At 36.4% G+C, this 22,045-nt stretch overlaps 1 protein-coding gene and 1 pseudogene across 10 annotated transcripts in view; one reads left to right on the forward strand and one right to left on the reverse strand.

Moving 5' to 3' along the window:
- The window catches only part of CCSER2 (coiled-coil serine rich protein 2), a 199,710-nt gene that overhangs the window by 96,677 nt on the left and 80,988 nt on the right, over positions 1 to 22,045 (reverse strand). For 8 of the 10 annotated variants that reach the window (XM_059169721.1, XM_059169728.1, XM_059169723.1 and 5 more), the window contains 2 exons: positions 16,818 to 16,908; positions 3,638 to 3,800 (listed from right to left, as the gene is read on the reverse strand). In XM_059169721.1, the coding sequence (XP_059025704.1) occupies positions 3,638 to 3,800; positions 16,818 to 16,908 (254 nt within the window). Of the gene's footprint in view, positions 1 to 3,637; positions 3,801 to 4,320; positions 4,448 to 4,499; positions 4,650 to 16,817; positions 16,909 to 22,045 lie in introns of those variants that run through there. The other 2 variants (XM_059169729.1, XM_059169731.1) reach the window with 2 other exon arrangements.
- On the forward strand, positions 19,246 to 19,869 carry LOC131828753 (fatty acid-binding protein 5-like; annotated as a pseudogene).

The raw sequence follows: 22,045 nt of genomic DNA on the forward strand, positions 1-22,045 counted from the left end.
ATTAAATGCTTTACCCCTAACATTAGAAAGGCATAAATGTTTGCTCTCACCACTCCTGTTCAACACTGTATTGGAGGTTCTAGTCATCGGAAGTATGCAGGAGGAAAAAAGTAACTGGATGGGAAAGAAAAAAGTAAAACTATGTCGAATCTCTGATGACATGATCTTGTATAGAGAATCCTAAGACACTAAGGAGCCAGGAGGTTAAATGAATCATGTATATGAACACTGGAGACATTCAGGACTGCAGCAAAGCTTATGATGAAGAGGCAAAATGAGCCAAGGTCAAGATTTTTGTGAGTGAGCTGTAGGGACCAGTAAGGAGGATCTGATATAGCCAAATGCCCTAAGTCTCAAAGGAAAGAGTCTGAAGAATAAATAACTTTGATGAGAAGCAAATAAGGAGTGAAGACAAAGACCCTACCTCCAAATAGTGAAGTACTAGAATGACTGGAAAATAAGAATCTTCATATAAAAACAGGGAAAGAAGGAGGTTGCGGAAGAAAGAGGAGTGAAAGCTTAGGCCAGATGGAAAGAGAGCATAGTATTATCATAAGTGTGTAAACCTGGTGATTCACAGACCTGTACCCCTGGGAATAAAAATATATGTTTATAAAAAATAAAAAAATTTAATAAAAAAAAATACAAAGGAAAATGATCAGAGGTTCAGAACTACCAGTCCCCTAAATTATGGATAAGACAGATTCCTATAATTTAAAAAACAAAACAAAACAAAAAGGACAATGATGGGAATTAAAGGATAGAAAGGAAAGGGAACTTACACTCAAGAAGTCATAGAATGGGAAGAGATACTTTTACACATGTAATGTCAAAAGGCCCTGGGATTAATGCATCCAAACTTTTTAAAATCAAGGCATGGAGAGAAAAGAATAGTTTAAAGGTATACTGGAGAGTAAGGCTTATCTTAAATGGGGTCTCTCCTCTCTGTACCATCCAAATTCATAACTAGCTCTAGGGGATCTAGATATCACAAACCCAGATTGCCACCTCAAAGCCTGAAGGGATCCATAAAATGGTTAATCTATAACTATTCATGAAAAACCAGTGTGCCCAGTTGTTGGGAAGTTCTGCACTGAGTTAAATGAGCAACCCCCAAGAATATGGTACATTTCTCTCTCCTCCCTAAGAATCACCAGTGTTGATGATCCAAAAATCACTAGTCCCTCAAAATACACCATGTAAAAGGACCTGCGGTCATATGTCTTATGAAATGGCTATATATTCTATCTTTTACCACATTTTGTAAAATCATAGTACTATATTTATATATTAAAGGTAATGCAAAGTCCACTTTACAAAAAACTCATTTAACATTAATTTGTTTATTCCTGTACTTATTTGATCAGAAAATCATTCTTCTACACCTTTTAACATCTGGGGATATGGTTTTTGGAAACTGTTCTTTAACTTTTCTGAAAGATGACTAATCAGTCTCAGCTTGCTTATCCTCAGGGTCAGAGATTACTACCTCCATCCATGTAATTCATTCCATTTGGGACAGTATAATTTATAATCCCATTTTAACCGAAATTTGTCACTCTTTATCTTAGAGAGTTTTGCCGTTAGAGTTAGAGATCACATCTATTCATTCCTTCAAATGACTTAGCAATCCAGGTATGAACTAAACTCTCTAAAAAGTCCATAGTACTGATACATGTTTTTGTACATGTTATTTTTTTCCATCTGAATACTCATCCTTCTATAGAAACCACTCCTCTACAATCTCTACAGTCACACTTACCCGATCAATAGTAACTTCCTTTACAGACCACTACCCTAGACAAAATCCAGATGCTGCATGTCTCTGGAGTCCTATATAAATCACTTTAATTAAGCACCTATCATCATTGTACTGCACTAACACTGTAATATACCTACCTCTCCCACAGAGTCAACATCCAAAAAGTATTTACTACTCAACTTTGCATGGGATGGAAGAGGCACATGAATTTCTACATAACCAATAACTGTGATGACTCCAACTGAGCTCATGCATTACATAATTGTTTTTAGCATCCTCAGAACAATGCTCTAAGAAGCCATTACCAATCCACAGCTATCACCTCTCCCACTATCTCCAAATTCATCCTGGCTTTAGAATTTAGCACAGAATTCAACATGTAGGTTCTCAATGAGTATTTGTTAAATGGATGAATAAATCTTATCAGAAGTATAAGCAATGGTTCACATTTTTAGTTAGGCTTCTAAATTTTTATAAGTTGGCCTTAAATTTACCTTCCTATAAACCAACCGTCAAAGATGAGGGAAGCATAATCTTCACTATTTGCAATCACAACTACCTTTACATCATATTCTTGACTGACAATAACAACTCTCTGATGACCACTCCTTATCAAAAGCCCAGGTATAAAAAACAATAACCAACATAATTACTGGAAAAATATATATTCCATGTATTCTTCCGATCGTCTACATTTTATCATTTAAAATTATATCAACAGAAGGATTCTTAGTTAAACCTCATTATTTTGTGACCCACTGCAGAACTGCCTTTTCTCACTACTTCTTTGTAGCTTGCACTGAAGAACATAAGTAAAAAATGGACTTAGGGAATTTTGGGAAGCTGTCTGAGACCTGTCCACTATATCACAAAGTATTCCCCTTCTAAGAACTCATGCAAAGCAACTTCTCTTAGGTTTTTGTCTCGTGAAAGCAAATCAATTCAGGAGAAACACATTCTTTATCTTATGTAAAGTATAAATCTTGTAATGGACCAAAGTTTATTCTTTGTTTTTGCTGCAAGGATTCTTAGAGACAATTTTTTTTTTCTTATTTCAAGAACTATATGGGACCATACATTTCCCTTCCATTGTTTCTTTATCCAATTTTTATTATCTGTATGGTAACTGTGCCCCAAAATTACCTAAGATCCCCAGTGAAATGAAACAAGGAAGGAAAAAGGAAGAAAATTAATAATAACTACCACCACATTGGGGTACCTACTCTAATCCTTATAATGCTCAAGTACTTTTGTCTCTCATCCTTGAACACAGAAAGTATTATCAACTCTGTTTTATGGATGATAACTGAAGTAGAGAGGGTTTAAATAAATTATTTAAGCTCACAAAGCTAATCTGTATCATGCCAGGGTTTAATCTCAGGTTTGATTGACTACAGAGCCATATTATTTCTCTTTTATCAAATTTAAAACTATGCTATATGCTTCAAAAAGGAAAAGAATCCTGGCATTGTACAGTATCTTCTGTTTCTAATAGTACTTGAGAAACTTTTAAGTTTTAATTTATTTAAGCAAAAGAAAACAAATCACTTCGCACTAATTTCATACATTATTTTTAAAATAATTAACAAATTCAACATATAATCATTCCCAAATGAGAACTAGAAAATCACATCAAAACATAAAGTCTAAATAGCAGACATAAATAAAATATTTTTATTTATGATAAAGCTAATGAAAAATGATTTGGGCCAAAAGGAAAGAATTAGACAAATTATTCCAAGTAGTATCATACATAATTTGAAATATTTCTGGTACATCTAAAAACCAAATTAAAAAATAGTTTTGAGGGGGCATGGAAATATAATAATTCAAAAATAATCAAAAGATAGGAAATGTAATCTAAACTAGACTCACCTGCTCAAGTCACTTTTTCCATGGTGATGATAGTGGTCAGGATGGCTGAGGTGGTAATGCTCCTGTCCACTCCACCTCTGGGGTGGCCTTTTCCAAAATCCTTCCTGAGACTGCCGAACATTTCTGTCTGACCGGTCAAAGCGGTTCATATTGTCACACTCCACTAGACAGATTCAAAAGCAAAACACAATAAACATGTACACACTCTGTAAAAGTTAATTACTTATAGCTTGATAATTAAATGCTGCTGAGAATATAAAAATGACATGCTAAAAATACCAGCCATTTATATTAGCTAATCACAAAATCAAAATTCCCATAAGAAAAGTAACCGGGTTTTGTTGGTGAAAACTGAACTTTACAGCATTCAAATTGAAGTAAATTAAAAACTTTCATATCACAGGCACTTAAGTAACAATGGTCCCAGTGTTTTAAAACAAGCAAATTATCCTTGTTATCAACATTATACATTTTAAACACCAGTAATCAGCTTTTAGTGTTTTCGTCATTATCACTAGCTGGTTCTGAATACAGAATGAAAATAATTAGAAAAAGTAGAAGATTTTAAGTCTAGTAGAGAACTCCTTCCCAAAAATAAATGCCACAATTAGCTTTTACTGATTTCAAGAAGCACACATTAAATTTTCATCACAAACAAATAGTATTTTTAAAATTAAGCTCACAGTTTAGAAAGTAAGAAGCTCCAATCTGTCTACAGTAAAGCTTGTTCAAAAAGTCTAAAATGTCACTGAAAACAAAGCCAGTACTTTGCAGCAACAAATAGTACACTCCCTGAAATCCAAATGCCACAAAAACACGAAAAGAATCTCCTTGAAACACCCCAAGCTTCCCTTTCACTTACCCAAACACTTTTTTCGTCACATATCTGAGCACTCACTAAGAGAGTTACTTTGTACAAGGGAGACATTGTGTCGCCCCGCTGCCTACTCAGACATAGTTGCATACAAGGCACTGACAAACAGGCCTTCCTTCCTGCTCAACTCCCAGCCCTCCCTGTGGGAAGCAAGCCCAGTTTACCCTGTGACTCCATCTTCGCTCAGTGGTTACATAGCTACTGAGTTAGGACTGTTACTAAAAATACAACTAAACACTAACTCAAGCCAGGAACAGAAAAGGTTTCTCTAGTTTGAGAATTATTACATGAGAAAGTTCAAATCCAGAATGCTTTGAATTCCTTGGTAAGGAAGCTGTAGAAATCAATGTAATCCCCAATTTAATTATTTAAATGATTATTTTCACTGAATCTAAAACTTGAATTTGAAATATGGAAAGTATTTCATTATAGTACACCAGATAAAAACAAACTTTCCCACTCCAAAAAAGTAAAGTGCAGATATTCAATTCTTATATAAACTAACTATAACATATTTCTTCTAAATGCATAATAATTTTATACAACTTTTTAAAACTTTTAAATTTTGTTTATAACCATTACAGAAATCAATTTTGGGGAAAAAACTATACATTTTATAGTTTAAAAAATTTTAAAGGAAAAATTTTTTAAAGACTTACATTTGAAATTATTTCAGTTTCTTGTCATTTTATTGAGTTAAACTACAATCTATTTTTTATCTGTTTTTTTTAAAGTTCATTTATAGAAAACCTGTTAGGACAAATAAAGGCATGGTGACCATTATAATGAAAAAAATAAGGACCAGAAGATGAAATCAGAAAAGAAAAATTTTAAAATACTCTAAAAAGGCTTAAAATTGATTTTAGTTAACATTTGTATCATACACAAAGACTCAGTTAAGCTCATCAAGTATTTTCACATGGCATTAAAATATCTATATAGCTAGAGATAATCTGTATCTAGTTTCATTTGAATTCATATTTAATTAAGGCAAGTAAAATTCCACTCACTCCCCAAATAAGAAATTCTGTCATAAGAATCTGATATATAGGGACGCCTGGGTGGCTCAGTTGGTTAAGCGGCTGCCTTCGGCTCAGGTCATGATCCCGGCGTCCTGGGATCAAGTCCCACATCGGGCTCCTTGCTCAGCAGGGAGCCTGCTTCTCCCTCTGCCTCTGTCTGCCATTCTGTCTTCCTGTGCTCACTCTCTCCCTCTCTCTCTCTGATAAATAAATAAAATCTTAAAAAAAAAAAAAAAAAAAAGAATCTGATATATAATTGGGATATCAACACAGTGCATGTAGAGTAACAAGAAGCAAATGAACCAGGCAAATAGGCCAGGAGATGGGATTATATACTGTGGAAATTAAAGTACATAAAATTGATATGCCATGTTTGTTTTTACTAAAGAGATTGTTGATACTACACACACGATACATATTAAAGTACCTTCACTGAAACAAGAACTCAACCACAGGTCCAATGGACACATAAACAGTGGATACAAACATTTGCCAAGACCACAAAACTATTGGTATACCCTGAGATAGCTGGCCTAAATTCTCAGATAAATGACTGCTGTAAGATTCTTTAAAGATTCTGCTTGTATAGTTGACCTTTGAACAATGTGGGTGTTAGAGGTATGGGACCCCATGTATAGTCAAAAATCTGTGTATCACTTTTGATACACAAAATATTAACTACTAAAGGCCTACTGTTGACCAGACGCCTTATCAATAACATAGCCATTTAACACATATTTTGTACATTATATGTACTATACACTGTATTCTTACAATAAAGTAAGCTAAAGAAAATAAAATGTAAATAGGAAAATCATAAGAAAAAATACATTTATAATACTGCATTATATCAAAAAAAGAAAATGTTATTAAGAAAATCATAAGGAAGGGGCATCTGGGTGGCTCACTGGGTTAAGCCTCTGCCTTCGGCTCAGGTCATGATCTCGGGGTCCTGGGATTGAGCCCCGCATTGGGCTCTCTGCTCAGCAGGGAGCCTGCTTCCCCTCTCTCTCCCTCTCTCTGCCTGGCTCTCTGCCTACTGGTGATCTCTCTCTCTCTCTCTCTCTCTCTCTCTGTCAAATAAATAAATAAAATCTTTAAAAAAAAAAAAAGAATGAATGAATGAATGAAAGAAAATCATAAGGAAAATAAACACATTTACAGCACTGTCCTTTATTGAAAAAACCCACATACAAATGAGCCCACATATTTCAACCTTGTACTGTTAAAGGGTTAACTCTACTCTTATCTGAGACATCCATTAAACATATGTTTATATACCTTAAAATGTTATTAAGAAGGTAATGCGAAGTAACATTAGTGGTGGTTTCTTCGATAAGATTGGAGGTTCTCTGACAGAAAATGGAAAGCAAACAAAATTACAAGATGGAGATAAATCAAAACCATTTCCATAGCTAATAATGGAACAGGACAGAGAAGACTAAGAAATGAAATAAATCCAAAATAAATCTGAACATGAAATACCATAGGGCATGATGAGGCAAACCAAAACATAGCCTGGTTTGAAAAATTTTAACCCAATATGTTGATCACAGCTCTCTATACACCAGATTTTGCCTTAACTATGCATTTAGGCCTAGAAAATAAAGAAAGGCCCCATGAAGGAGATTTCCAGGTCTAAAAGTATAAAGCAGCAGATTTTAGTTCTATTACTCTGAGTAGGAGACAAAGATAATATCAGGACCCTTATTCTCTGGAGAGGAAACAGGATCTACTATATATAGCTAACTGAAAGGTATAGTACATGGGATACCTAGATCGACCACTCATCACACTCTTTTCTTCTGATTTGATAAAGGATCAAAATATAACACCAAAAGTAACCTAAATTATTTTTCTGACTATTTAAAGTCATAGGAAGGGTAAATGGATGAGACAGGCATTATTTCCACCTGTGAATAACAACTGGCTACAAAGAAGGCAGGAAGAAATTACACATTACAAAGACTAGAAAGAACGTGCTCTGCAGGAGGTTTTACAATCTGATCAGAAAAACTTTGAACTAAAATTTGGTTTGAAAGAAGAAAAGCTCATATAAAAAAAAAAAAAATCATGACCCTTGTTATTACTAAACACAATCAGCACTTAAAAAGGAAGATACATTTCCAGAAGAACATACAGTAACTGGAAAGTGATCAAGGACAATACTATAGAGCTCATATGACTATATCTCAATAAAAAACAAAAATGTTGTATTTGATGGAGCACTGGGTGTGGTGCATAAACAATGAACGCTGGAACACTGAAAAGAAATAAAATAAAATGAAAAAAAAATTTTTAAGGGCAAAAATATGACCTTAGGAAATATAACACAGAGTAAGTACAATTTAATAGGAATCATAACTTGGCGGTGTGGGATTCAGGAAGTAATCAGAAAGATCTTTCTTTTTTTTAAGATTTCATTTATTTATTTGAGAGAGAGAGAGCACAAGTGAGCGGGGGCGGGGGGCGAGGGGTTAGGGGATGGCAGAGGAAGAGGGAGAAACAGATGGACCCAGGATCATGACCTAAGTCAAAGGTAGATGCTGAACCGACTATGCCATCCAGGAGCCTCAGAAGACATTTTTCAACAGAGAAAAGTTTAAAAACACAAGTAGTAGATGAAATAGCACATGTGACAAGGTATACACTATGGAAACATCATAAACCTGGGGATTAAACGATAAATATGCTGAATGCAAGGCTTTAAGCTGTAGGCAATGAGTGCCCATTAGATGTTCTGGAGCAAGAGAATAAAGCCTTATAATTATGTGTTTGATGCAATCTGAACATTCATTTGACGGACACTTCAGAATAAAAAAGGAACAAATACCAAATATTCAGTAGTCTGCCAAAAGAAATTCGGAACCAAAACTGCTTCCTTAAGGGATTCCCTGACAAAGGTAAAAGAAAAAATGTAAGAGAATTAAAACAATTTTGTCTTTCAGATCCTTCCTAATCACAACTGAAAACCAAAGTCCTTTCTCATTTTATTCATCTTCCCTCGTTCTACAATCCTCGATTCTGCTCTGCCCCATCTCTTCCTTGACCTGTTTCCCTACCCTGAAGCTGGCCAGAAACTCAAAGACTCACTATCTCTTAAAGCTAAACTTCCTTCAGAAGAGAGAAAAACCGTAAGATTGATTTTTAAGACCTGGTCTCATTCTAAGCTGAGAATCATGGCTGCATGTTTTCTAAGATCTAAATAAGATTATGAGAAATTTGCAAAGGAATTTAGAATACTTTCAGGAATTGATAATCTAGGATCCCTAATACCTATTAGTTTATATATAAGAGGGAACCCCAGGTGCAAAAGATGAAATGGAAAAGGCACAGTGTGAAAATTTTGAAGGTGATATAACTAAAGAAACGTGATTGATTGTATAGGAAAGGAATAATTTTTCTTGACCCTTGTAGGGTCAGAAAGTTAAACTGACAAGACAGATTAACAGAAGGAAAGCATAAAAACTTATTTAATATGGTATGTGACACAGGAACCTTCACAAGGAAATAAAGACCCAAAGAAACAGACCTGTGTGTTTTTATGCTAGGTTTGATACAAAGTGGAGGAATATGACAGGATAAAGAGTATGAGGTAACTATAGTAAACTGAGGGAAACTTAGCAAGCCCTATTTTTTTAGGATTCTTCTTTGGAGTCTCTTTGTCTTGGAATTAAGAATGTGCCTTTCCTTTGGGTATAGGGAAGGTACGTACCTCTCACATGAGGGTTTTGTGACCTATTTCAGAGAAGGAGGGTGAGGTGGAGAGAAAGTCAAAGTGACTTTCTTGTTTCTGTACTTTTCTCAAACTCCTTAAGCTTAAACTATTCAATATGCCAAAGTGCCATATATTGGAGTAGTATCAACTGAATTTCCATCCATTGCATGGGAAACTAGAAGATGTTAGAAAAGGGCAGAAGAAAGAATTAGTGATATAGAAGACCAAATGACAAAGAATAAAGAAGCTGAGCAAAAGAGGGACAAACAGCTACTGGACCACGAGGGGAGAATTCGAGAGATAAGTGACACCATAAGACGAAACAACATTAGAATAATTGGGATTCCAGAAGAAGAAAGTGAGAGGGGAGCAGAAGGTATACTGGAGAGAATTATTGGGGAGAATTTCCCCAATATGGCAAAGGGAACGAGCATCAAAATTCAGGAGGTTCAGAGAATGCCCCTCAAAATCAATAAGAATAGGCCCACACCCCGTCACCTAATAGTAAAATTTACAAGTCTCAATGACAAAGAGAAAATCCTGAAAGCAGCCCGGGAAAAGAAGTCTGTAACATACAATGGTAAAAATATTAGATTGGCAGCTGACTTATCCACAGAGACCTGGCAGGCCAGAAAGAGCTGGCATGATATTTTCAGAGCACTAAACGAGAAAAACATGCAGCCAAGAATACTATATCCAGCTAGGCTATCATTGAAAATAGAAGGAGAGATTAAAAGCTTCCAGGACAAACAACAACTGAAAGAATTTGCAAATACCAAACCAGCTCTACAGGAAATATTGAAAGGGGTCCTCTAAGCAAAGAGAGAGCCTACAAGTGGTAGATCAGAAAGGAACAGAGACCTATACAGTAACAGTCACCTTACAGGCAATACAATGGCACTAAATTCATATCTCTCAATAGTTACCCTGAATGTGAATGGGCTAAATGCCCCTGTCAAAAGACACAGGGTATCAGAATGGATAAAAAAACAAAACCCATCTATATGTTGCCTCCAAGAAACACATTTTAAGCCCGAAGACACCTCCAGATTTAAAGTGAGGGGGTGGAAAAGAATTTACCATGCTAATGGACATCAGAAGAAAGCAGGAGTGGCAATCCTTATATCAGATCAATTAGATTTTAAGCCAAAGACTATAATAAGAGATGAGGAAGGACACTATATCATACTCAAAGGGTCTGTCCAACAAGAAGATTTAACAATTTTAAATATCTATGCCCCCAATGTGGGAGCAGCCAACTATATAAACCAATTAATAACAAAATCAAAGAAACACATCAACAATAATACAATAATAGTAGGGGACTTTAACACTCCCCTCACTGAAATGGACAGGTCATCCAAGCAAAAGATCAGCAAGGAAATAAAGGCCTTAAACGACACACTGGACCAGATGGACATCACAGATATATTCAGAATATTTCATCCCAAAGCAACAGAATACACATTCTTCTCTAGTGCACATGGAACATTCTCCAGAATAGATCACATCCTCGGTCCTAAATCAGGACTCAACCGGTATCAAAAGATTGGGATCATTCCCTGCATATTTTCAGACCACAATGCTCTAAAGCTAGAACTCAACCACAAAAGGAAGTTTGGAAAGAACCCAAATACATGGAGACTAAACAGTATCCTTCTAAAGAATGAATGGGTCAACCGGGAAATTAAAGAAGAATTGAAAAAAATCATGGAAACAAATGATAATGAAAATACAACGGTTCAAAATCTGTGGGACACAACAAAGGCAGTCCTGAGAGGAAAATATATAGCGGTACAAGCCTTTCTCAAGAAACAAGAAAGGTCTCAGGTACACAACCTAACCCTACACCTAAAGGAGCTGGAGAAAGAACAAGAAAGAAACCCTAAGCCCAGCAGGAGAAGAGAAATCATAAAGATCAGAGCAGAAATCAATGAAATAGAAACCAAAAAAACAATAGAACAAATCAACGAAACTAGGAGCTGGTTCTTTGAAAGAATTAATAAAATTGATAAACCCCTGGCCCGACTTATCAAAAAGAAAAGAGAAAGGATCCAAATAAATAAAATCATGAATGAAAGAGGAGAGATCACAACTAACACCAAAGAAATACAAACTATTATAAGAACATACTATGAGCAACTCTACGGCAATAAATTTGACAATCTGGAAGAAATGGATGCATTCCTAGAAACATATAAACTACCACAACTGAACCAGGAAGAAATAGAAAGCCTGAACAGACCCATAACCAGTAAGGAGATTGAAACAGTCATTAAAAATCTCCAAACAAACAAAAGCCCAGGGCCAGACGGCTTCCCGGGGCTACCAAACATTTAAAGAAGAACTAATTCCTATTCTCCTGAAACTGTTCCAAAAAATAGAAATGGAAGGAAAACTTCCAAACTCATTTTATGAGGCCAGCATCACCTTGATCCCAAAACCAGACAAGGATCCCACCAAAAAAGAGAGCTATAGACCGATATCCTTGATGAACACAGATGCGAAAATACTCAACAAAATACTAGCCAATAGGATTCAACAGTACATTAAAAAGATTATTCACCACGACCAAGTGGGATTTATTCCAGGGCTGCAAGGTTGGTTCAACATCCGCAAATCAGTCAATGTGATACAACACATCAATAAAAGAAAGAACAAGAACCATATGATACTCTCAATAGATGCTGAAAAAGCATTTGACAAAGTACAACATCCCTTCCTGATCAAAACTCTTCAAAGTGTAGGGATAGAGGGCACATACCTCAATATCATCAAAGCCATCTATGAAAAACCCACCGCAAATATCATTCTCAATGGAGAAAAACTGAAAGCTTTTCCGCTAAGGTCAGGAACACGGCAGGGATGTCCATTATCACCACTGCTATTCAACATCGTACTAGAGGTCCTAGCCTCAGCAATCAGACAACAAAAGGAAATTAAAGGCATCCAAATTGGCAAAGAAGAAGTCAAATTATCACTCTTCGCAGATGATATGATACTATATGTGGAAAACCCAAAAGACTCCACTCCAAAACTGCTAGAACTTATACAGGAATTCAGTAAAGTGTCAGGATATAAAATCAATGCACAGAAATCAGTTGCATTTCTCTACACCAACAACAAGACAGAAGAAAGAGATATTAAGGAGTCAATCCCATTCACAATTGCATCCAAAACCATAAGATACCTAGGAATAAACCTAACCAAAGAGACACAGAATCTATACTCAGAAAACTATAAAGTTCTCATGAAAGAAATTGAGGAAGACACAAACAAATGGAAAAATGTTCCATGCTCCTGGATTGGAAGAATAAATATTGTGAAAATGTCTATGCTACCTAAAGCAATCTACACATTTAATGCAATTCCTATCAAAGTACCATCCATCTTTTTCAAAGAAATGGAACAAATAATTCTAAAATTTATATGGAACCAGAAAAGACCTCGAATAGCCAAAGGGATATTGAAAAAGAAAGCCAACGTTGGTGGCATCACAATTCCGGACTTCAAGCTCTATTACAAAGCTGTCATCATCAAGACAGCATGGTACTGGCACAAAAACAGACACATAGATCAATGGAACAGAATAGAGAGCCCAGAAATAGACCCTCAAATCTATGGTCAACTAATCTTCGACAAAGCAGGAAAGAATGTCCAATGGAAAAAAGACAGCCTTTTCAATAAATGGTGTTGGGAAAATTGGACAGCCACATGCAGAAAAATGAAATTGGACCATTTCCTTACACCACACACAAAAATAGACTCAAAATGGATGAAGGATCTCAATGTACGAAAGGAATCCATCAAAATCCTTGAGGAGAACACGGGCAGCAACCTCTTCGACCTCTGCCGCAGCAACATCTTCCTAGGAACTACGCAAAAGGCAAGGGAAGCAAGGGAAAAAATGAACTACTGGGATTTCATCAAGATCAAAAGCTTTTGCAAAGCAAAGGAAACAGTTAACAAAATCAAAAGACAACTGACAGAATGGGAGAAGATATTTGCAAACGACATATCAGATAAAGGACTAGTGTCCAGAATCTATAAAGAACTTAGCAAACTCAACACCCAAAGAACAAATAATCCAATCAAGAAATGGGCAGAAGACATGAACAGACATTTCTGCAAAGAAGACATCCAGATGGCGAACAGACACATGAAAAAGTGCTCCATATCACTCGGCATCAGGGAAATACAAATCAAAACCACAATGAGATATCACCTCACACCAGTCAGAATGGCTAAAATCAACAAATCAGGAAATGACAGATGCTGGCGAGGATGCGGAGAAAGGGGAACCCTCCTACACTGTTGGTGGGAATGCAAGCTGGTGCAGCCACTCTGGAAAACAGCATGGAGGTTCCTCAAAATGTTGAAAATAGAACTGCCCTATGACCCAGCAATTGCACTATTGGGTATTTACCCTAAAGATACAAATGTAGTGATCCAAAGGGGCACATGCACCCGAATGTTTATAGCAGCAATGTCCACAATAGCCAAACTATGGAAAGAACCTAGATGTCCATCAACAGATGAATGGATCAAGAAGATGTGGTATATATACACAATGGAATACTATGCAGCCATCAAAAGAAATGAAATCTTGCCATTTGCAACAACATGGATGGAACTAGAGCGTATCATGCTTAGCGAAATAAGTCAAGCAGAGAAAGACAACTATCATATGATCTCCCTGATATGAGGAAGTGGTGATACAACATGGAGGCTTAAGTGGGTAGAAGAAGAATAAATGAAACAAGATGGGATTGGGAGGGAGACAAACCATAAGTGACTCTTAATCTCACGAAACAAACTGAGGGTTGCCGGGGGGAGGGGGTTTGGGAGAAGGGGGTGGGATTATGGACATTGGGGAGGGTATGTGATTTGGTGAGTGCTGTGAAGTGTGTAAACCTGGTGATTCACAGACCTGTACCCCTGGAGATAAAAATATATGTTTATAAAAAATAAAAAATTAAAAAATAAATAAATAAATAAATAAAATAAAATTGAAAAAAAAAAAAAAAAAGAAAAGGGCTTTCAGAGGCTGTCAACAAAGTCTTCTCTATGAATGCAGACTGAGCTCTGATTCAGTTCTGTAAGCAAAGAAAGGTTAAATCCACTGCAGACTTCGAAAGTAGACTAACACTGGGACGCCTGGGTGGCTCAGTTGGTTAAGCAGCTGCCTTCGGCTCAGGTCATGATCCCAGCATCCTGGGATCGAGTCCCACATCGGGCTCCTTGCTCCGCAGGGAGCCTGCTTCTCCCTGTGACTCTGCCTTCCACTCTGTCTGCCTGTGCTCGCTCTCGCTCGCTCTCTCTCTGACAAAATAAATAAATAAAATCTTTAAAAAAAAAAAAAGAAAGAAAGAAAGTAGACTAACACCTTTTGAAAGCATACAGGTGACTCCAAAGGCTACATATTTTAGACTTACGTTCTGCTTTCTTCACTGTTCTGTTAGCTCAAAACAGTCAAAAACTTGTTTGCCTTCTCTGAGGAAAATCTACGATATATGTGAGATGTTATACCTCATGGGTTCCCTACTACTTTTCACAAGTCCCCAACCAAGACCTCACAGACTTTAAATTTCCTTATTCTTCTAATTTGATCCAACATGAGGATAACTTCTGGCTGTCCTCTAAAGATGAGGCAGGCTTTAATACCAATTCCTATAGCTCACAAAGGGTTTAAAGTTTCCAAAGAGAAGTTAAAATCTGTCAAAGTCAAATGCATTATCTAGGATGTGATTTATTCCAAGGAAGTACATCTCTCAACCCTCACTACCAGCCCTTAAAACCTCACATGAAATCTCTTCAATCATCTCATTCCCCCCATAACTGTTAATGGCTTATGTTTTCCCTCTGTGTTCTACATTTTCCTGTATTTTTCTTTATTTTTCCACTTGACCTTCCAGGCCACTAATTTGGATTTCAACAGTAGCTATGCTTTCTGTCATCTACTCAACTATTCTGGTAGAAAATCTTTTATAGCTCCAGAAAGCACTATGCTGCAACTGTATTTCTTTAAGTGCTTTCGTTATTGCTTCCTTGGGCCAGTCTAATCCTGGGAGTTCTATTATTTTCCCTATTCTTCTTCCTGGATGTTGGCTGTGATTTTTCTTTCTCAGTAGACTAGAACTCAGCTCTGAGCATCCTAGGTGACAGCAGAACCACGAGAAGGTGCTACAGCCTCAAACCCTGTAGTAGAGTAGATATCGTTCTCAGCTCTTCACTATCTCCTTTAGTAGAATTATATATTCAGTGTCTTCTGCCACAGAGTTCCTCACCGTGAACAGAATACACTTCCCAGTCCCACTGGTATTAGGCTTGGCCATATAACTTGCTTTGGCCAACAGAATGTGGGCAGAAGTAACAGTGTGTTGATTCTAAGTCAAGACTCTAAGTGAAGACCCTAAGATATGCATGTCTCTGTTCAGCCTATTGTCCTTCTCCATCTGCCATGAGACAAACCTGATCCAGGTAATCCTGATCTCAAAATGAAGAAGTAAGGAGTAGACCTGAACTCAATCCCATAGCCTGAATGGGCCCAGCTAATCTATAGATCCATGAATAAGGAAAATAAATGTATATTTTGAAAGCCACTGAGATTCTGAGATTGTTACAGAGCACCCTGGCAGTATGGGTCAGGGGGAGTGACAAATGTGAGCTTCTAGTACCCTCAGTAGCACCAGAACAAATATCTGCCCTCTCCAAAATATCCCTGCATTTTTCTAGCATCATGTATAAAACTTCACCAGCTTCTTTGGTTCATCTCTCCCCAGGAGGCCTGCGAGACCAGGCAAATGCAGAACTTCTGGAACCACTCCTCCTTCCAGAGAATTCCCATTTCAACCTTTGCCCCAGGGGCTTTTTTAGGCTGGTCTCTAATTCTAGATCAGTCCTTAAGATAGAAAATGCTATAAATATTAAGTCAGTGGGGACAAGAGTACCTAGGGCCCTCTTGCATATGGATTGTCTAAATCCTTACCCCAGCAGTTACTAGGATCCAGAAAGAAAGACAGATTGGGTTTGGGAGTTAAAAAAAAAAAAAAAAGGCGGGGAGAAATGATTTATTTAGAAAGTCTCCATTTTCCCAGAAATAATCTTTTTAAAATTTTCAGAATTGACCTTTTAAAAATATTTATCCTTAGTAACACTTATTTATCATGTTAAAACTTAATGAATTTTACCACTATTTCACAAGTCAAGTGATATCTCTCTTTCTCTGAATGTGTTTCTTCTTAGAATCAAAATGAAACAAAGGGAAGAAAAGTTGGATATGTACACAGGAGCAAAAAGGACAAATCCTACCTACTACTTACTTTATAATAGAGATATACAATTTCACTGGATCATACAGACATGTCTAAGACCAACAAAATCAAGGTTTGAAACATTTAAATAAGTTTGTAAATGAATCTAATTAATATCACTAAGGCTGATTCTCAGTCTGAAAGACTTCCTTCATTGAGATTAGGAAGTTTGTAAGTAACAAATATTAAATTGGCCCTAGACAAGCAGCTCAACTATATATGCCTCTGGAGTTTGAATATCATCGTCACTTACCATTTTCAAGAGGTGCATCCTCAGGCAGATCCACATCAAGCATAAGGTCATCGTCCTCAAGGTCACATGATTCAAGATTATTCAGAATATCCTGTGAATAAAAGCAGTAAAAAATGCTGTAATCTACCTTAAAAAATGGATGTAATCATTAGTTTTGAAAATATCACTCTATAATAGACTGAATTCACTCAATGTTTATGTTGTAAAAATAAATTTTTAAGATAAAAACTTTTTAATAAAAAAGACTCAGTTTACTTGTTAAACTATTCATAATATTCTTCTCCTACTCTTTCTCCCACAAAGAAATTTTTTAAATTCATTTTTAAAAACTTGCACAATACTCACTGCACAATATTGTTCTAAGTACTTTACAAATATCAATTCACTTATTCTAAGTACTTTACAAATATTAATTCACTTAACCTTCAAAATAACCCTATTTAACCCTGATTTAATGACTATTACAATTACTAGAAATTAATGTACAGAGAGCCAAAATAGGATGCAAACACATAAGGTCTACCTCCTGAGTCCATGCTTAAACCAATCTCCTTGATAACATGAACAATCAAAGATGGTAAAGAATCTCCCAAAATTTATTCACATTTGGTGTGAGAGGTTGTGTTTTATTATACATAGGGATTGGACCACTCATGTAAAATAACAAAAGTATTTAACTACATAATTATTTCATTTTCTTTCTTGTGTCAAACCCACCTACTCTTACCTTCAGCAGCACCACTACTACCCTGGTTTGGTTTGCCTTAATTTGTTTTTTCTATAAAAGACAAATATTTGGAGCACCTGGGTGGCTCAGTCATTAAGCATCTGCCTTTGGCTCAGGTCATGATCCCTGCATATCGGGCTCTCTGCTCTGAGAGAAGCCGGCTTCTCCCTCTCCCACTCCCCCTGCTTGTGGCCCCGCTATCTCTGTGTCTCTCTCTGTCAAAGAAATAAATAAATACAATCTTTTAAAAAATAAAAAATAAAAGACAAATAGTACTGGACTAGTGGACTAGTTAAACTGGTATAAGCAGCCACTCTGGGGTTCTATTTGCAATCTTACCGGCTCTCACCTATCCTGAGAAGAGTAATGTTTTGCTTTCAAAGACTCTTATTCTGAAGTCTAATTAGCAAAATAAAAACTAAGTTTAAAGTCTACTAGCTGATACTTCTAATCTAAGAACTAATTCAACTACAAGAACTTTCATTAGTATATATAAATGAAAAGACACAGAAATCCATAAATTTTTAAACAATTTAGAGATTACGAATTTGAAAAACTCTTATAGAAGGGGGATGTCGACTTTATTACAGATAATATGAATAAAATTAGAATTTATTTTCTATGTTGGGTATTCCATCCAAACCATTCCAATTTTGTGCTGTTTGCCTTCCTTCCAGAATGCATTGAGGACTAAAAGCAAATGGAATAATTGTTTCAGAAAAAGCAGAAATGAAGAAACACCTCTGGATAATTATTTAACCTTGACATAAAAAGGAATTATTTCACAGAACCTCTTTCCATCATGAAATACCTGCTGCCTTAATATATGTCTTCCTAAAAGCACCCCCCCCCCAAATAAAAGGACATGGGAAAAAAAAAACTGGCAAAGGCCATAATAGACAATTTCTAAAATATAAAATAAACATCCAATAAATAAGATGTAGGAAAAAATGCTAACACCAATGGTGACTTAGCAAAATTGAAAAGAATCTAGTACTCATTAATAATGCAGATAGGATTAGATTCATAAACTTTCTGGCAACCAATTTGTCAAAATTTAACTAAAACCTTTTTAAAAAGACAAGTTCTTCCTTTGTCTTTTTAGCCCTCAGCAATAGATAAATGCAGAAAATGTATGTGTAGGTACTGTTACTGCAGCATTATTTAGAATGGCAAAAAAGGGGGCAACAGGGTGGCTCAGATGGTTAAGCGTCTGCCTTGGGGTTAGGTCACAATCCCAGGGTCCTGAAACAGAGTCTCACGTTGGGCTCCCTGCCCAGCAGGAAGCGTGCTTTTCCCTCTCCCACTCCCCCTGCTTGTGTTTCCTCTCTCTCTCTCTCTCTCTCTCTCATATAAAAAAAAAAAAAGAGAGAGAGAGAATGGCAAAAAAGTAGAAATGCCCAAGAACAAAAAAAGGCTAAACACAGGGGTGCCTGGGTGGCTCAGTGGGTTAAAGTCTGCCTTTGGCTCAGGTCATGATCCTGGGATCCAGCCCCGCATCTGGTTTTCTGCTCCGCCAGGAGCCTGTTTCCTCCTCTCTCTCTCTGCCTGCCTCTCTGCCTACTTGTGATCTCTGACTGTCAAATAAATAAATAAAATCTTTAAAAAAAAAAAATAATAATAATAATGAGCAAGCCACACTCCCGACGCCCCACGCTGTTCTGCTTGCTCGGCCTGCTTGCCCACTCACCTGTGCCCACCATGGCCACCATTCAGCAGCCAGTAGAAGATGGTGCTTAGTGGAGAGCAAAGGCTTTGGCGAATACATGAAGGAAGTAGGAGTGGGAAGTAGGAGTGGGAATGACTCTGTGAAAAGTGGGTGCGGTGGCCAAACCAGATTGTATCATCTCTTCTGAGGACAAAAACCTCACCATAAAAACTGAGAGCACTTTGGGAAAACCTCACAGTTTTCATGTAACCTGGGCGAGAAGTCTGAAGAAACTACAGCTGATGGCAGAAAAACTCAGATGGTCTACAACTTCACAGATAGTGCATTGATACAACATTAGGAGTGGGACAGGAAGGAAAGTACAATCACAAGAAAATTGGAAAATGGGAAATTAGTGGTGGAATGCATAATGAACAATGTCATCTGTACTCGGGTCTGTGAAAAGGTAGAGTAAAAATTCCATCACCACTTTGGACAGGAATTAGCTGTGACGATGAACAAGCTCAGTTCAATGAGCAAATCTCCATACTGCTTTTTTTTTTTCCATTACTGTGTTCAGTTATCTTTAGCACAAACATTTTACATGCAACTATTTCAAAGTGTTGATTTAATTAGGATAATCCCTTTAGTTAGTAAATAAATGTGTTTGTACTAAAAAAAAAATAATAATGAAAATATATTTATAGACAAGGAAAGATGTCAATTGGGTAGAAAAACAGACGGTTGTTTCTAATCTTTTGCTCTGACAAATGCTTTGACAAATCTCTGTAAGTCATAAGTAAATTAAAATAAATGAGTCTAACTGTCTATTAAGTTTATGATATTATGCTTAGAGAGAAACTATTGCAAGTGAGGAAAATTTTTCAAACTATTTTCAGTAGTTATATTATGGATGGTAGTACTGGCATCATTATTCTGGTTGTGCATACATGGATATAAATGAAAACAATTATATTAATGTTTGTTGAAAAGTGGATTCTCAAATTAGGTAAAAGAAAAAAAGGATGTAAAAAACAATAAAATTAAATTAAAAACCTATGTTCCTGAATGTAAGTGCAAAGTACTGGTATGAACACAAAATGTTTTTAACTTTAAATGAAAAAATACATTTTTTCCACTGAAAAGAACTAAATATTAAATTTAAAAAAATAGGTCTATAAAACAGCATGTACAGAATTATCCATTTTATGGGGGAAAAAGAGAAAACACTGTATAATATGCAAAGAAAAAAGTTGAAAGGAAGCCAAAACATAGGTTATGGAGTTTTTCTTTTTTTTTGTTTTCGTTAGCGTACTTGCATTTTCTCATTTTCTGCATTAAGCACTGACTTATGTAGTTTTACTTAAAAAATCTTATCTCCTATAAAAACATTTGGCTGTCTGTGTACATGTATATATGTGTGAAACAAAATAAGGTTGGGTGCCCCAAGCCAGCTCTGATAAATAAGGATGCAGCAAAGTATCAAAGGCAATAGAGAACATCGTTTTCTAGGTCCAGAGCAGGCTTTGGCTTGCTGAGACACACCTATCAGTAAAAGCACTGCCACACTACCAAAAAGATGTTCAACTTTTAATAACTAGCTAAACCCTATATTTGTTTTGTGTGGTTTTCTGTAGGTTTCATTTTATAATGAAAGTGTTAAAAAATTAATCTTACAGAAGGAAAATTAGTCTGTTCCAATGAATGTAAAAGTAACAGAAAAGTAACAGAATAATTATATCACTCTGAGAAGGTACTAAGAAAGCACAGTGGAAAAAGGAAGGAAAACCATTCATATTTATGCCTCAACTTAACACTCACCAATAAATCACTGCATATGATGTTTCATAAATTTATCTAGACACATGAGAAGATGATGTGTAGGGGGCAGGGAAAAGAATTGTATATGTACAATATGACTTTATCTTTAATGCTGAAAAATACATCAGGATGGTGATAAGCCAAAGGATTATTATAATTATTTTATAATTTTCCATTATGTGATATAATATGGATTTATGCTCTTTATATTCTTTATTTTTCTGTAGTAAGCTTTTATAATATCCAAAACTTCATGTTGGAAAAAGTCTACCTTTCTTGACATCAGCAGAGAAGTTCAAACCACATAAACCTAGCCTGAGTATGGGAACCCATCAACCTGGTACATCCCTTAACCGCAATAAAAACCAGAGCTACCTGCCTCTCTTAACTTCACTCAAACTATTCTTGTCCACTTTGGGTACCTGCTCTGCTCTCCCCAGAAAGCATCATTACTTGAGTAATAAATTGTTTCATACCCTCTTAGTATACAGTATTCACATCTGAACAAATTTGTGGGGAGGGAATTTGACGCTGTCCCTCCATGTGGCAACTGAAAGACATACCCTCAATAACTCAACACATATAGAAACCAGAATGTAGAAGGCACAAGATATACCCACGTCTTTGTCTTTGTCAAGAGTGTATCTAAACTATGATATTGCTGCCTTGGCATCCATTTTGTGTGGCCAAGGGACCTGTCCAGGCCTTGAACTGAAACTAGCCCCTCCCATGAGTTCATGCCCCTAGGTAATAATCCCGGCATCACAAGAAAATGTAAATTCCTGATAGGATTTCCCCAACAGCCCTTGTGAGCTGTAATTACCCTGCCTCCCAATGCCTGCCTCCCAATGCCTTCCTCTTGCGCACCCCTTAAATAAACTCACTTGGCGTTATCAAAACCCTATTCTTTTCGGTTTCTACTGACCAATCCAGAATTAGTTCAGGAATCCCAAAGCACTCTAGTCATCAATCCTAATAAAGTCACATACCGCAGGACTTGTGACTTTCCTTACCTGCACTTTTATGGCCCCT

This window comes from Mustela lutreola, chromosome 4, assembly GCF_030435805.1.
Source record: "Mustela lutreola isolate mMusLut2 chromosome 4, mMusLut2.pri, whole genome shotgun sequence".
Lineage (NCBI taxonomy): Eukaryota > Metazoa > Chordata > Mammalia > Carnivora > Mustelidae > Mustela > Mustela lutreola.